The sequence below is a fragment of the Cucurbita maxima genome, unplaced genomic scaffold (genome assembly GCF_002738345.1).
Source record: "Cucurbita maxima cultivar Rimu unplaced genomic scaffold, Cmax_1.0 Cma_Scf00044, whole genome shotgun sequence".
Classification (NCBI taxonomy): Eukaryota; Viridiplantae; Streptophyta; class Magnoliopsida; order Cucurbitales; family Cucurbitaceae; genus Cucurbita; species Cucurbita maxima.
The window spans coordinates 1137108-1154022 of NW_019272060.1; the positions used below are offsets into that span (position 1 = coordinate 1137108).

The 16915-nt window shown below is 39.2% G+C and overlaps 2 protein-coding genes across 2 annotated transcripts; one reads left to right on the forward strand and one right to left on the reverse strand.

Annotated features, from left to right (window-relative positions):
- The first annotated feature begins 6940 nt into the window (after nucleotides 1–6940).
- LOC111470356 (BEL1-like homeodomain protein 4) lies at nucleotides 6941–11028 on the forward strand. Its single transcript, XM_023115915.1, has 5 exons — nucleotides 6941–8240; nucleotides 8353–8738; nucleotides 9266–9326; nucleotides 10350–10537; nucleotides 10574–11028. Exons 1-5 carry the CDS (start codon nucleotides 7188–7190, stop codon nucleotides 10974–10976), a joined length of 2091 nt encoding a protein of 696 aa, XP_022971683.1. The 5' UTR covers nucleotides 6941–7187; the 3' UTR covers nucleotides 10977–11028.
- A 3802-nt stretch (nucleotides 11029–14830) lies between these two features.
- On the reverse strand, nucleotides 14831–15547 carry LOC111470357 (STS14 protein-like). Its single transcript, XM_023115916.1, has one exon. It carries the CDS (start codon nucleotides 15459–15461, stop codon nucleotides 14943–14945), a length of 519 nt encoding a protein of 172 aa, XP_022971684.1. The 5' UTR covers nucleotides 15462–15547; the 3' UTR covers nucleotides 14831–14942.
- Between the last annotated feature and the right edge of the window lie 1368 nt (nucleotides 15548–16915).

The following is a 16915-nucleotide window of genomic DNA, read 5'->3' on the forward strand; positions in this document are numbered from 1 at the left end:
GAGAGGAAAAGAGAAGCTTGAGTTGGTCGGCTATAGTGATAGTGACATGGTCAGTGACGATGATCGTAAGAGCACCAGCAAAATGATTTACTTCCTCTCAGGCAGTGCGATATGCTGGCAATCAACACAACAAAAGGTAGTTGCTCTGTTCTATTGCGAAGCAGAGTACATCGTCGCTTCAACGGAGGCCACATAAGGAGGCTAGCTTGCGCGAGTGATGGAAGAGCTCATTGGAAGAGAAGGCGATCCACCAATGCTATACATGGACAACAAAGCTACGATCTCCCTGATCAAAAATCCAGTTTTGCATGACCAGAGCAAGCACATAGAAATCATATTCTACTATATCCAAGAATGTGCAGATCGAGGGCTCATCAAGATTGATTTCATCCGAAAAGAGGAACATCTTGAAGACATCTTCATCAAATCTCTGGCGCGGGTGAAATTTGAAGAACTTCGCTCGAAGATCGAAGTTCAAACAATAAGGTGATATATACTACAGAGGTTTAGAAGTAGATTGTTAGTTAAATTTAAATTTTACGTTCAAAGTCCTTCCTAATTTTTAGTTAGGGGTTTTTAGTTAACTATTTTTAGTTAAAAGCCACACCGTTAAAGTTAGTGGAATGTCCACATCAAGTGAAATGGCTTTAGTTGAGTTGCCACTCCTTTACATTTTATGATATAATTGTTATTTAAATAACCCAATAATTGTTATTTAAATAACCCAATTGAATGAGAAACATAATCTAAAATACTATCTCTTATCTTGTGTTTTTCTATTATTTTCTTCTTCCAACATTTTCCTTTGGCTTTTTTCCTCCGTTAACGATTTCCTCCGATTTGCACAGTAAAAAACAACATTCCACATGTCTATGCTGCGAAAGTACAACTCAGACCCTACTCATGTGATTAAACACGAAACGCTTCCTCTTTGGAAAGATTTGTCCTACGAGGATAGACCTAGCTGAATTTTGGCTCGAGACACTAGGCGACTGTGCAACAAAGTTATTCACTTGGTGAAGGTCTCATGAGGTAACCACTGAGACGAGGAGGCAACTTAGGAATAGGAAGATGATGTAAGGAGAGCCTATCTCGAACTCTTCCAAGAGATGCCAACTTTCAAGGACAAAATTTTCTAAGGAGGGGAGAGTTTGTAAGGCTTAATCAAAATCAGAGGGGCAAAAGGGGTGTTTTTCCACTCAACCCATTATAGGGCTCTTGAGGATTTCCATAGAGTACCTGCAAAAGAGAAAAGAGAAAGAAAGAAAGTTGAGAGAAAAACTTGAGAGGACAAAAGTAACCAGCCTGACTTCTCGTTGGAAAACCATCATCGAAGTTCATTCTCAACCTAGACTTACACTCAGGAACTTCTTCTTGAAGAAAAGGAGGACTCGTGTAGTCGAAGTTCCGTCTTCCGTCAAGATCCACGAGGAAGCGCATGGTAAGATATCGAATGTTCCTCTTCAGATTTGAGATCTTCCATTGTGAATAGAGTGTTCAGGTTTTGATATCTTCATCTAGGGAAGATCTGCTTGCTGATTTCATGAAGAAATTTGACTAGAAACGTTAAGATTTGAGAATTATTCCGAGAATCGTAAGGGAGCTAATGGAGCTCCTTCCAAGCCTCATAACTCTTCGTATGTTTAAACAAAAATCAAGAAAAAAAAAATACTAGCACATAGTTTGTAGTACTATCTAAACTTTGATGAAGAAATCATTTCGATTTGGATTAAAAGTCAGGAGATAAAAAAAATGAGAACGTCGGAAAACTAATAAAAAAATTCATCTTCTGTTAAGAGGAAAGAGAAGGCAACGATGTGCCACGTCAATCAGTGAGAGGCTCCATGTGTGCCAATAGCCACCAGACACACGTCGATCGCCGCTTGGAGCGACGTAGTTCCATTCGTCCAGTAACACGCGTCCACGGCAGCGCCAATCCGACCCGCGCGACGAATTGAACTGCAGCGACCCATGGTCCAACCGAACCACCTTACCCGAACTGAACTGGTAACCCACAACTACCAAAAAGCGTGCACGCGTGGCACTCGCACGTGAAACCTGTAAGTAGACTCATCCCGGCGCGTGGCTAGCGTGTGGCAGGTGAATGCCAGCGTATTTTTGGCCCGTTCGACTTCTGTTTTCCTGATTTTCAACTCGATTCCAATTTTAACCCAATTTTTATGTGATTTAGGACCTAGTTGGGCAAAATCCGTATTTTTGGACACCCTACTTGCGTAGGAACGCTAATGTAAGGGCACCGTCAACAAAAATAAGTAACCACACGAGATTTAGGAAGGGATACTTGTAGGATTCGCTTGGTTAGCATGCATGCTAGAATATTTTCCTTAGAAGTAGTTTTCTTTGAATGTATTTGGATGAGTTCATTAATATGAGAATGGATGTAATATGTGAAACATTATGCGAACTATCTTAGTGTGCAAATATGCTTTAAGCTTCTGCTATATATATGTATATATTAATTCATGTTGAAAGGAGGATGGGAATTTATGAACTCTACGCTCTGGGAGCTTGATGGATGTTATTGCCCCGTTGAGCATGTTGGTTTATTTTTGCATGAATTATGTATGATGATGCTAGATACAGTTGCATGCACACTATCGTTACACTAGTTCATGAAAGCTAACTAAGTAAAGACCTAACCCTTCTCTTAGGAGCCTAACAAACCACCATGACATACAAACCACCTCTAGAATACCTTTAAGCTACATGTGTGTGATTGGTGGATAGCTTCGTGGGGAACCAGGGGGTTCCTGATCAGGACTCAAGTGTTCCTAGCCGTTTTAGAATGGGGAACGTGAGATCCAAGTCGTACAAACCATTTAGCTGGATGGGTTAAGGGGGGTAGGCCTCCCCGATTAGGGGGACTATCATGGACCTAGGGGGTTGCAACTCACTTCCTAGGTAAGATGCCAGGTAGCTTCAGAGCCAACCGAGGTAGCTACTCGTAGGGCACCTGTCAAACACAGGTTAGCATAACAAAACTCTTCAAGTTTAAATGGAAGGACGAAGAACCAATGAAGCCCTAAGGGAAAAGTTCCAAGGAGGAAGCCCCAAGGAGCTAAGACTAGAATTAGACGTCCTAGAGCCAAAGAGAAGTCCACTGGGACCTGTTAAGTTTAAGATTCGATAAGAGGCTACAAGTAGGCGGCTTACTCAGTATAACTTTTACACTCATCTTTACTATATCTTCCTTTTTCAGGTACGTGAGACGTCAGGTCAAGAGAGCGTGCGTTGAAGGATGTGGATTGTCACAGAGGAAAACATGTCCCGAGGCGTTAGTTCGGTCTTAACTTTTTGTACACTTTTTCCTTCATGTTTTCTTCCCTTGTCAAAAACTAGTCACATATGGGTTCTTTGTATTGAAACAATCTTCTTATGAAATACATGATTTTCTTTGAAATGATGTTTTCTTTTGAATTTCATGCATACACACTACACGTCATTGTCATTTTAAGTCACGACTCGTAGTTAAATATTAATTTGTGACATATTATTACCCAGACTACGTCGTGGGGGACGCATGCAATCCCAAATGTAGGTATTATGATCAGGTTTATGCTGTTCACAAACCATATGACCCTGTGGGTCATCTAGAGGGAGTGTTTAAGGGTTAGGACGAGTATAATATATTGTGTATGGAGTCGAAGTGGATAGCCGGATGGGATCAATTTTAAATAAACCTACCCAAGGGCGAGGGTGGAAGTGGACAACTTGATAGGATCCACTCTCCTTAAATCTACCGAATGGGGTACTTAGAAAAGAACTATGCTTATAAACCCAAAACCCCACGATTAAGATCCTAAAAAAAAAAATATGCGGTACCTTAAAGTCCATCATGGACACAATTAAGAACACATTACTAGAACCGGCCTTTAGAACAAAAACTATGAAAAACTTATAGTGGGGCACCTTAAAGTCCATCATTGACACAATTAAGAGTCTACAAATACAATGTACATATGTTTTATGTTTTAAACATCATTATTTATGCTCTAGAAAACCTTAAAAATTGGGTTGTGATAAATGTATTAAAGAACTTCTAGGGTCGAGCTTGGTCGAGGTTGAATAGGATAGCACACTGATGCTATTTGAAGAGTTACTATTGTATGTAGAAGCAGGTCAAAGGTCGAGACTCTATAGCCTATTTTAGTTAGGGATATGAGACTTAATAGATTTAGTTGGACTGTCATGCACGTTGGATAAGGTCCGTCTTATGGGAGGGCATGGATCATACAAGTAATGAAGGGGTGTATGAGGTAATGAAGATGAAGAATTGATTAGAAGTATTAAAATGGAGTGATAAGGGGGAAAGTAAAGAAGAGAGACACATAGGGGTAGTTTGAATGGAGCAGCGTGTGTTGATGGATGGTCCCGGGGGAGGGGGCGGAGAGAGTTGATTGATATGTAGAATTGGGTAGTAAGTCGGGATTTGATGTCCAACAGACAACTTGTGGGCCGAACAGTCGCTATCCAAAATCTGCAATCTGCAATTTGCAATCACTATATAAAAACATCCATCACTGCCACACTAATAATAATAATAATAATAATAATAATAATAATTTAAAATAAAATAAAAAGACATGTCAGTTTTTGGCACTGAAAAGTAAAGAGATCTTTAAATATTCTCTTAAACTTCGATGATTGTGCTTCTTTTTCATTGATCTCCCCATTATCATTTTCATTTTCATTTTCATTTTCATTTCATCCATATATTACCTTTTCTTCTCCCAAATAATTTCCAAATATTTTTTGTTTTTAGTTGGGTTGTCAAGTTCTTACACCAAATTATATTTAAATCCAATCATTAGCATTGGTTACATCCGTTACGTTCTTTTAAGAGTACGGTGAATTATGTTGGGTATAAATCTAAAATTGAAGTGAAAAATAAAGACAATTTGATATAAGAAAATATCAGCCTTCTCCTCCATCTCTCATTCCAACCTGGTTGCCATTGCCAATAGTAATCATCTTCTAGTACCATCTATTGCCATCCATCGTCACTCTCAACCATCTTCTTGGAGATTCACAAAGATGATAGGTATATAAATAAGAGACCTTATCTCCATGGATAAAAAACAAAGTCACACCAGGCTTAACATAACAATTGTTTTGGAAAGCTAAAAATAGAGAATAATATCATAATACGATTGTGGTTCGTCCTTACTCTCTTTTTCACTATTCCTTATCGATTTTAAATGAAAAAAGAAAGTTATTTGTGAAGTGATTTTAGGAAAATTGGTAATAAGTATGAAGTATAGAGTGTGTTTATGTAGGAGAATTGTTGGTTGAAATGGTTGAAGTTTAGAGTGGTTGGTTTGGCTAGAAAGATTTAAGAGGGTGAGGAAGGTGCATGGTGGTTACTTGGATTTAAATCAAACTCCCTAACCCCTTCTTTTCCATTTTTTATTCTTTAGAATTAGGGTATTAATTAGTATCATATTCCCCAAAATAATCCCGAACGGAAAAGGGACACGTGTAGAGGATTGTTGGGAGGAGCATTCCCGCGTCCCCTAAGTGAGGGGGTGTTAGACGAACACGACTCTCCACAATGATATGATATTGAGGGGTGTTAGACGAACACGACTCTCCACAATGATATGATATTGAGGGGTGTTAGACGAACACGACTCTCCACAATGATATGATATTGTCCACTTTGAGCATAAGCTCTCATGGCTTTGCTTTGGGCTTCCCAAAAGGCCTCATACCAATGGAGAGTGTATTCTTAGATTATAAACCCATGATCATTCCCTAAATTAACCGATGTGGGACTTTTATCATCCAACAAGGGGAACATCATGGGTATATAAGTAAAAGACACTGATTAAATTATATTAATGAAATATTATTGTAGAAAAATAAATAGGAGAAATTGAGGAGCGGGTTGAAATGTCACAAATCAATCCGGTTTGCAGTTGGAAACTAAAGTAGTTTTGATTTTGTTCTTGATTTGGGTTTGGTAGCACAGCTTCAAATATTATTTATTTTTAATTTTCTTTTATCGATATGTTTTCTTTAATTTTAAGAAAACTCTTTTTTTTTTTTTTTTTTTTTTTTTTTTTTTTTTTTTTTTTTTTTTTTTTTTTTTTTTTTTTTTTTTCTTTTTTTGATTCCACTTATTTCCATTTTTTAGTTTAATAATACATAATTACAACACATTTCTGGAAAACTTTTATATAAACCACAAAATTCCAAAATATTCGTTGACTCATTATATGTATACTCTAAAATAGTATTCTTTTTAATTCTTTACTAATTTCTTTACTAATTTCTCTTAAACTCTCCAACTTTATTTAATTAATTCAAATTTTGAACATAAATATTCTCTTCTTCTCTAAAACAAAAATTTAAGGACGTTATTGACCCTTTCTGTTGTAGGGAGAGAATTTGGTGGATTAGGGTGTGGGAGCAGGGTAGATTGGTAATTTAGAGAATCCCAAACCATGAAACGGTTACGTGTGGCTTTCACTGCTACAATCCCTTTTTGAGTTTTGTCTCTTCGGGGTTGCTAATAATTCCCTCTTGAAATTACCTTTTTGCCCTCGCTCAACACAGCGGATTTAACGATCGGGGTATGGCATTACCGACATTTCAGAAGCCGGATGATTGAGGGGACTTTGTACTATCCTTATCCCTTTATTATCATATGTTATAATGATTTAACCTTTTGTTTACTGACGTGTCTGGTTCGGTCAATGAACTGGGAAGGAGGGTAGGGTAGGGTAGGGTGGGAGGGCATATTTGTAGAGAAATATAATAAAAATTAAAAAAAAATATGAACGGAAGGATGAATGAATACATCTTCATTGATACGAGTCGTCTTGGTAAAGCCAAAAGTAGAGTTACGAGAGCTTATGTTATGATACCATGGTTAATAGAAGGTGCTGTCTCTCCCTTTGCATAAGGCTAATGGTAGCCCCTTAAAAGAAAAGATAGGAAGGAAAGAGAAAGAGAGAAGGAGAGGGAGAGAGAGAGAGAGAGAGAGAAATGGGAAGAATTGAAGAACAACCTTTCAATTCCAGTGTAATGAAAATGATATCTCAAGTCCTTTGCCTCCTCCTCCTCCTCCTCCTATCAAGTTCTCTTTTTTTTGTGTGTTGAAAAATTTGGAGAAAGACGACGAGGACGAGGACAATGAAAGGGAATTATGAGGATTTTATGATATGGGAATTGTAGCCCACCCTCTTCAATTCTTGTTTTTCACCATTTTTCTACAACAATTTCAACAATTTCATTGTGATTCTATGTCACAACAAGACTACCAGCAGGCCGCGGCGGCGGCGGCGGCGGCGGCAGGCTTCTTCACGCCCTTCTCCAATGGCTTCGATAGATCCTCCACTGCCCACCAAGACCCTCAGCAACACTACCAACACATAGCCCACCAGATCCGTAAGGAGAAGCTTCGACTTCAAGGCTTCCACCCGCCGCCCCATCCGCCATCGTTAGTCGGAATTGACGACGACGAAGATGACCAATCCGCCGGTGCTGCGGGGCTCCACCACGTCTACGATTCGGCTGGAATTTTATCGGAAATGTTCAATTTTCCCCCGCCTCCACCCCCACCGCCGCCACAGACCGAGTTGTATGGGAATCGGGAAGCGATGAACGCAGCTGACTCAGCGGTTGCCATGCAGCTTTTTCTGATGAACCCTAACCCTCGCTCGCCGTCTCCACCGCCGCCACCGGCAGTCTCGTCCACGCTTCATATGCTTCTTCCAAACCCAGCTTCAGGAGGGTCTTTTGGACAATTCACGTGGGGTGTGGTTCCGGAGCAACAAACAGGAGACCATTCTTCTTCAAACCCTAATGAAGGCCGTCTTTCGCTGTCGTTATCATCCTCTTTGGAGGCTGCAAAAGCTGAGGAATTGAGAATGGGTGACAGCGCCAGTGGGTTACTTTATCAAACCCACCATCACCCCCAACATGTTCATGTCGGAATTGGGTCGTCTAATCCACTGGGAGTTGTCAACTTGTTGAGAAACTCAAAGTATGTTAAAGCTGCACAGGAATTATTGGAGGAGTTTTGTAGCGTTGGAAGAGGTCAGTTTAAGAGGAACAAATCAAATTTGCCCTCCAACTCCAATTCCCACGGCGGTGACGGCGCCGGAGTCTCTTCCTCCGCCGCAAAAGATCATCAGCTGCAACCAGCTTTGTCAGCAGCTGATAGAATCGAACACCAGAGGAGGAAGGTCAAACTGTTGTCTATGCTTGATGAGGCATGTAATCTTTGTCCATCTCTTTATTAATTTTTTTTCCCTCATTATTTGGGGAATTGTATAATTAAAGGATTGATTGAAGAAATTTGGTGTTGGGAAAATGCAAATGCAGGTGGATCGACGATACAACCATTACTGCGAGCAGATGCAATTGGTGGTGAATTCATTCGAGGAGGTGATGGGGTTGGGGGCGGCGGTGGCATACACGGCGTTGGCGCAGAAGGCGATGTCGAGGCATTTCAGGTGTCTGAAGGACGCAATAGTAGGGCAGCTGAAGCAAAGCTGCGAGATGTTAGGGGACAAAGATGGGGGAAGAGCCTCTGGAATAACAAAGGGAGAGACTCCAAGGCTTAAGCTGTTGGAGCAAAGGCTTAGGCAGCAACGAGCCTTCCACCAAATGGGCATCATGGATCAAGAAGCTTGGCGTCCTCAACGCGGCCTCCCCGAACGCTCCGTCAACATCTTGCGCGCCTGGCTCTTTGAGCATTTCCTTCATCCGTGCGTATCTTTCTTACTCTCTCTTGACATATATTTCACTTATTAAGTCCAAATTCAATCGATGGATTGTTGGGGAAGTCACACGTTAGCTAATCTAACGAATGATTATGGGTTTATAAGTAAGATGGAGAAGTCCAAAGTAAAGTCATGAGAATTTATGCTTAAATTGAACAATATCATACGATCGCGCATTAGTTAGCGAAGTTAAAGGGGTAAGTGAGAGTAAGTGAGTAGAAGAAAGCTGGAAATGAAAGGGGAATCAAACAGTGATACAGTGTCCTAGGATGTGAAAAATGGTCGGTCAGGTAAAAGGTGTCGGAAAAGGCAAGCTAGTGAGGGAGCAGCATTAAAACTCGCTCACTGGCCGGCCAAGATGATGATGATAATGATGGAGGGGAGGGTCGGGGAGGGGGAGAGCAACCAATTTAATCAATAATTGGGGAGCTACAAATCATATCTGACTTAGATTTTGACACTCCAAAAGCTACGTTTAAAGTAAAACAAGCTCAAATTTCTTGTTCTCTCAGGTACCCTAGTGATGCTGATAAGCATTTGCTGGCTAGGCAGACTGGTTTATCAAGAAACCAGGTGAGTACGTCTCTCTCTCTCTCTCTCTCTCTCATCAAACTCAGAATTTAAGACCAAAATATTAGATTCATTGTTTTGTTGTGTGTCTGGTCCTTGGATTCTTTGTTTCTTCACGTACTACAAACACAAAAATTCTGAACACTAATTAATGTTGAGCACTAAGTACAGTAGCTACAAACGCAGGGACACAGAAATAAAAAGAAAAAAATGAAATTAATTGTAACAAAAGAAAACAAAACAAACTTAACAAAGCTTCTATTTCAGTGTTAAGGTAGGCTTCGTTTTTACTAGGTTTTGCCATGTTGGGTTGTATTAGAACACAGTTTACATGTTAGGAGCTAGAAGCTTTCAAATATCCATTTAGTACGAATTGAAAAGGGAAAGCCAAAAGTAGAGTTGTGGGTTTGGATTGATGCATATGTAAAGGGAATAAAAAGGGTATTTCATTTTGTATTCAATCAATGGATACAGAAGTCGAGTGTGTTGATTCATTAATGGAGCCTCCTCCACCTTTTGATTCAAAACCCCTTTCAAAACTTTTCCTTCATTGTCAGACTGCCCATTGTCATCGGCATTCACCAGAACCCAGCGGCTGTTACTTCGCTGCCGCTGCCTGCCTGCCTGCCTGCCTGCCTTCCTGCATTCCTACCTGTCGCTCTCCTTACCCTCTTCTGCCATTATTATGTTCTAAAAGTTGGCTGATTAACTCCCCATTTTCCCACTTTTACCTCTCCCTCTTCTGCCATTATGTATTATATATTGATCAACCCCAATATCCATCAATTGAAAAAGAAAATAAGGGTTAGCGAGGAACACTGGCCTAGAGAAAAATTTTAAGAGAAGAACTCAACCTTCTTTATAAGGGTAAAAAGTTGAAAGAAAATAAACATCTTTAGCGTTGTTGAATAGTTTTATAGGAACTTTTAAAATAATAAAAAAAAAAAAAGAGGGTTTTAATATTTATTTATGGTAATTTGGTAGTAATAGAGAGATGAATGAAAAAAAAATGATATTTTTATGCAGGTATCAAACTGGTTCATTAATGCCAGGGTTCGGTTGTGGAAACCCATGGTGGAAGAGATGTACCAACAAGAGGCCAAAGAAGAAGAAGAAGATGATGATGATGATGATGAGGATAATACAGATGAGGACACAAAAACCAACCCCCATCAAATTACCTCTAATGCCCTTTCACAAACTCCAACGCCGCCTTCCTCCTCCGCCGCAGCTATACAGCCATTGCCGCAGTCCGACGCCACTCCACCACCACCACCCAAAGGACTCGATCACACCACCCTAAGCCATCCTCCACCCTTCTCACAAAGCCAACAATATTCCTCCGCCGCCGCCGCCGCCGCCGCAACCCAGGCGCCGCCAACTCCATCGATGGTGGCAAACTGCTTTCCCGCCACCCACTATGATTCAGAGCTGCAGGACACGTGTCAGCGAGTCAGCGTTCTCACTGCACCTGATCATCAATTCGGGACCACAAACACCTCTGCCACGTCTGACATCCAGGGGCCCACCACGCTTATAAGGTTCGGGACCACCACTGGTGACGTGTCGCTCACATTAGGTTTACGCCACGCCGGCAATATCCCCGATAAAAACCCTTCTTTCTCCCTGAGATCCGAGTTTGGCGAGTGTTAGATTAAATACAATTTCATATATATAATTTAATATAGACATAGTTTAAACACAATTTTTTTTTTCTTTTTTCTTTTTTTCATTTTCTATTCTCTTATATATTATTTAAGAAGAGGAAAAAGAAGTGAAAAATAATCATTTTTATTATTATTATTATTATTATTTGTTTATTTCCCCAATTAAACCATTTTATTAAGGAATTTTAGATGGTGGCATATATTAATTGAATATAATGCATCTGTGTCTAGTTTTGATTGTGTTGTACTTCCTAACTACTTTATATTAGAGAGATTAGTAATTACTTATTATCACTTATAGGGTTATCTATTTGAATTAATGAAGCTCACAAAATTAGTAAAACCAATTAATTACTTTCCTCTCACTCTAATCAAATCAATATCTAATCAACTCAATATTTAATTAGGTTGAGTTGTAAGCTCTATTCAGGATGCTTGGGTCACAAACTCAACCAACTTAGTATTTCGAGTTGATTCAAAAGATCTTTTTCAACACAACTCAATTCGTATACGCCCTTACTTCCAATCGTTTTGGGGAGATTTTTGTGTTTGTTGCTTGTCTCTCAAAACCAGTTTCCAAATGGAAATATGGTTGGAAAGTAGCAATGACATGCATGTTTAAGTTAGCTTAGAAACCAAAATAATAAAATTTGAAGCAACAAGAACCCTTCACCTATCTTTCTACAAACATTTGTCTGTTGATGCTTTCCCTTTCTCCCCTTTGAGAAAACACCTCTAATCCATATACTTTCCTTTCTTCTCCTTCAACCAACACCCAATTTCCACTTTCTCCCTCATTTTTACCCTTACTCTAAATATACCTTTCTCCTTTCTTTTCACACCACCCTAACCTAATGCATAAAAACACCCATAATTACCGTTTTACCGTTCTAAAGTTTGATAGGTTGAATGTGTCACATGCATAACTACAACATATTAATTGATTGAATAACAAACAACTTTTCTTCCCGTTGATCTATCTGTCTCACTTATTTAATTGACTAAGAGAGAAAGTTCGATGGAATTCTTTTAGAAATTATATCTGTCTCACTTATTTAATTGACTAAGAGAGAAAGTTCGATGGGATTCTTTTAGAAATTAGATGCAGTTACTAATACATGATCTCCGATCTCCGTTCGTATAAAAAAAAAAAAAAAAAAAATAAGGGCGGGAGGAATGAAATATTTCATTGAACATGGAGCTATTTATTGTACTTGGTTCTATACAAGTGTATACATGAAATTCACTCTATATTAATTGCACATTAATTAAAAAAAAAACATCCTATCTTCAATTACAGTGGGGAGACTAATGTGGTCCTGTTGGCCTTGTATGTTATTGGGGCATAATTAAATACAAAAATAATGAAGGGTTGGAGAAATTATTCAAAATTATTCCGTCAAATTACAATAAGTCCATTAAATGTAATGGGTCAATCCTGGAGTTCATAATATTATTGGACCATACATATGAGGAATTCATTAACTAACCAAAGGATCATAAATCTCCTTGCTTAGTAGTGCTTGGATTGATAGCTAATTCATCAACAACATGGCTCAGGCCTATGTGTTTGATATTACAAAAGTCCTGATAGGGATGAGGAGCGCCCAAGTTGGGTATCTATTTAATGCCCAAAATTGAATAGGGAAGATAATGTGAAATTAAATGTGGGTCTCTGGCGTGGAGGGGCCCTATGAGTGGGCTGTCTTTGTTGAGAGCATAAAATGTGGGCCGAGAATTAGGGTTCTTCAGGCCCATGATAATGATGACTCAATTTTGAAACCACCTCAATGCTTTATTTGTCCCTTGTGTGTCCATTAATGGCATACGTCCAAATTTTGTTATGTTTATCTTTCTTAATTAAGGAGGGCTGCCGTCCCTCCGGGTTGAGCTCACCTTATTTTGCTGCTTTTAAGGACATGGGCATGTGGCCTCATTTAAAACAATGCCCTCTTCCCACTTATAAGCAAAACTTTTGAGGCATTTAAATGGGTTGAACGTGCATGGTTTGTGAGCCCAATTAACTCACTTATGCTACATATTAGAACGGGGATGGGACTCCATTCCCCTAGGTGTTAATTTATAAACATAGGGTATGTGGGATTCCATCGAATATGGTGATAATGTTGAGGAGCCTAAAGAAATGATAGCTCTTACTGTCATCTACCATTCAGTGGATCAGGAGAAGAAGAAACTGAAAAATAGAGATGAGAAGAAACTAAAGGCTACTTCAGTTAGTGAGGAGACACTTTGTTACCTATGTATGTGAGCCGATTTGGGCTTTCGACCGGTGTCCTCAAGCTCATGAAAGGATCGACTCCCTCATCAAACATGAGTCTATTGTTGTTTTAGCTCATCCATTTGCCTTTTCCTATCACAAGATGGGTATCCCACTCACCAAAAGAGGTATGGTGCAAATATGGTGCTTAGTGCATGCCAATAAAATCAATGAAGTATAACCGAGAAAAAATGTTGGAGCTTCATCCGCCTGATCATCTCAACCAAGGAAACTTAGAAGAAGGTCCAAAGCATAAAAAAAAATGGGACATCGAACCTACCATGAGTTAGGCCTAAAGAAAGGCCTACAAAGAAACAACCAACCCAATGATAACAGATACCAACTTGTTCCAGCTCACTCTAGTTACGGTGTCCCCAAAAATTCTCAAAAACTTGTATTACTAGAAAGCAGGGTTGAATATACACTACAAGAAGTTTCGACATGCTAAGTATGGTGATTAAGTTCTTGCACATAATATAGGAGGATAAAAAAATGCATGTGGAATTGAGATTTCTTATAAAGAAAACGGAGTTGATTAGGGACCAAGTGAAATTGACATTGGAGAGCAACGAAAGAATATTCTCAATAAATGCTTTTTTTTTAGAGATTTAATTTGTCCAACAAATGGAACAAATTTAGGAGATGTAATTTGTGGAACAAGTTCATTAAATTTATGAGATAATATTATGTATAGCAAGTTTCAAATCTACGAGATAATGTCTATATATTTTAAAAATAGAAGATTTTAGAAGTGTAGTTCGTCTCTACCATAAATACCCCTCCACCCCACTAATCTCTTCTTGATCCGTCTTAATAATGAGTATGAATGTTTCCCATAAAGGGTTATTTTCAACAATCTACAAATTCTCTCTTCGTACTATTATTTTTGTTTCGATTATTCATTTCGATGTACATCGATCCAAGGTCAAAATCATCATGACTAAGGAAGATGTGAATGGTATCATCATAGTCTCCATCACCTTATCCACCCTAGCACCTCAATGGCATTATCAACGGCCTAGATTAAATGTAACAACGCTGCTCTACCAAGTGGAAGGTCCATAGGAGTAGTATTTTCGAGCTAGGTGTAGGCCAATTAGAATAGTACGTTAAGAAGACTGTGTCATTATCGTTTGTGGAAATGGCCAAAGGTCTCCTAGACAGGACCTTAGTATTGTAAACTCGTCTTGAGAGGGGTGAGGGACCACATGAGTAGATGTAGTAATTGGCAAGCACATGTGGGGTCGCTCTCCCCAGATTCTAACTCTATAGCCGTGTGGAAAGGTTGACAATTAATCTTTCACCGGTGATGTTCGGTCTACTAGATATCATAGATCCCATTATATTTCTTTATTCAATTAAAATATTTTTATGTAAAAATATTTTATGACATTTTTCCAACAAAAAAAAAAACAAAACAAAACATCAAATTAATCCCTCTCATTCCCACCCCCACCTTCCCAAGACAAAATTAATTAAATAAGATATTTATTTGGTAATTATTTATTACGAAAATAATTTTAAATTCAGCGATCTACAAAAGAAGGCATTAAAAAAGTAAGTAAGATGAAAATTGAAAGCAGCATTTATTGAAACGACGTCACATTACATCCCAACNACCTTATGTCCTCACCTTTCACTACGGGGGGGAAAATACAAAAGGTTGAGCCTTACCTAGTACGGACTTTCACCGACGACGTTCCCGGGGGGGTTATAGAAACATATGGTCAAATTAATCCCTTCCTTCCGGCAAGTGGCCTGAGCGCAACCAACCTCCGCCGACTTCCGCCACACCACCTGAGTGTAAACCCCACAGTGGTGGTCTCCCACGCAAGTGTTGCTCGCGTGATTGTAAAACGCCTTCTCTTTAACCCACTCCTCCACCGCCGCCTGCGGCGTCAGAGTCTGTCCACTTGCCCACATCTGGTTTCCGCCGTATTGGCTGCCGCTCAGATCCGCGAACGCGCACCCCTTTTGGTTGCGTTGGAATCGGACCAGTCGATCTGTGAGATTGGCTAGTTTTTCGCTCCACCGCAGTGGATCCACCCCCACCTCTGCTCTTGCGCGGTTGTGGGCTTCCAAGTACTCACTCGCCGCCGTCGGTGGCGCCGCGGCTGCTGAAATCTGGTGGTGTACGAGTAATTGGAATAGTAGCAAGGCTAGAAGCGGAAGAAAAGTTTGATTAATCGCCATTTCCCAAGGCGCGAGTCCCGTGAGGAGAGCGAGAGGTTGTGTTGGGATCTTATAGGAAAACAGGAATTTGGGGATTAGGGTTATTTTTGGAATGCATAAGTGGAACATTTATCATTTTGTTTTTATAAGCTTTAGTCTGACAAATACTTAAAAACGAAATGATGTTATATATGTAATGAACTGTATAAGATGTCTGATTTTGGTGCGAGAATCCAGCTGCGATGTCCACTAGCCTTCTAACGGATGAGCTGAGAGTATCAAACTCATACGTAAGGAAGATACTCATATTGCTACCCTAAACCATGTTCAAATTCAAAGGACAAGCTCACATATAAATGATTTGCATTAGAGTAGTTAGAATAGCATAATAACGCATACACTCAATCTGATGAACACAAAGAATAGGAGAGAGAAAATGTCATGTGAAATTTTGGTTAATGATTTATATTTATGACTTCAGATAATTACAACGAGAGTGATTACAGAGAATGCAGAAAGTACATCTTCAAAATTTGGCGGAAAGATATATATATGAAATTATAGTTTTACCATATATAACCATCTATTGTATATAAATATCTATCATATATATCTCTACCATCTTTTTATTATAAATAGTCGTTTACAACCATTTCCATATACAGTAACAAAGACTCCATATCCCAACCATTATTTCAATTTGAGAATGATCCAGTCAACTAAGAATTTTATTTTCAAACGACTATCAGAATTTTCACTGCATCATATCAATTGAGGTTTAGCACAATCTCAATGTTCCGACATAACACATTTTGTCAACATTTTTGCTGGATTATTTGCACCCTCTATCTTTACCAAATACATCACCATCTTCCACTAACCTGCGAGTGAAATGGTATCGCCTTCTGTGTTTTGTCTTTATATGATAAATTGTTCTTCACCAACTGTATGACACTCTGACTATCTGTCTAAAGAATTTTCTCGAAATACTTCTGGCCTAATTCTTCTAGATAGTCTGTCGTCTATATCTTCTTTCCATCTTCAACTATTGCCACGGACTCAGCCTCAGAAAGAACAACACAATTCTAAAGTCTAGCCATCCAATTAATCTCATTATCCATGACTTGCTCCCACTTGGTTGTATCCTCCAACTATAGGGCCTCATCAAGGGGCTCTGGTTCTGTCAACACAAATAGTGTAATGAAGGTATATACCTATCTAGTACTCTGATAGCTCTAGATGATCTTTTCAACACCTTCTCATGTGTCACTTGCTCCACCATTGGTTCCTCAACAACAGTCTCAAAAGTTTCTTGAGTATTTGCTACAACATCACTCTATGAATTGTTATGCAACTCAATCTCAATTCCCACTTGCTTCGTTGTCCCAAAACCTTTCTTATCATTGTCCTTATACAGGACATTTTTATCAAAAGTCACGTCATAATGTCTCAAGATTTTTTGGTTCTTGTCATTC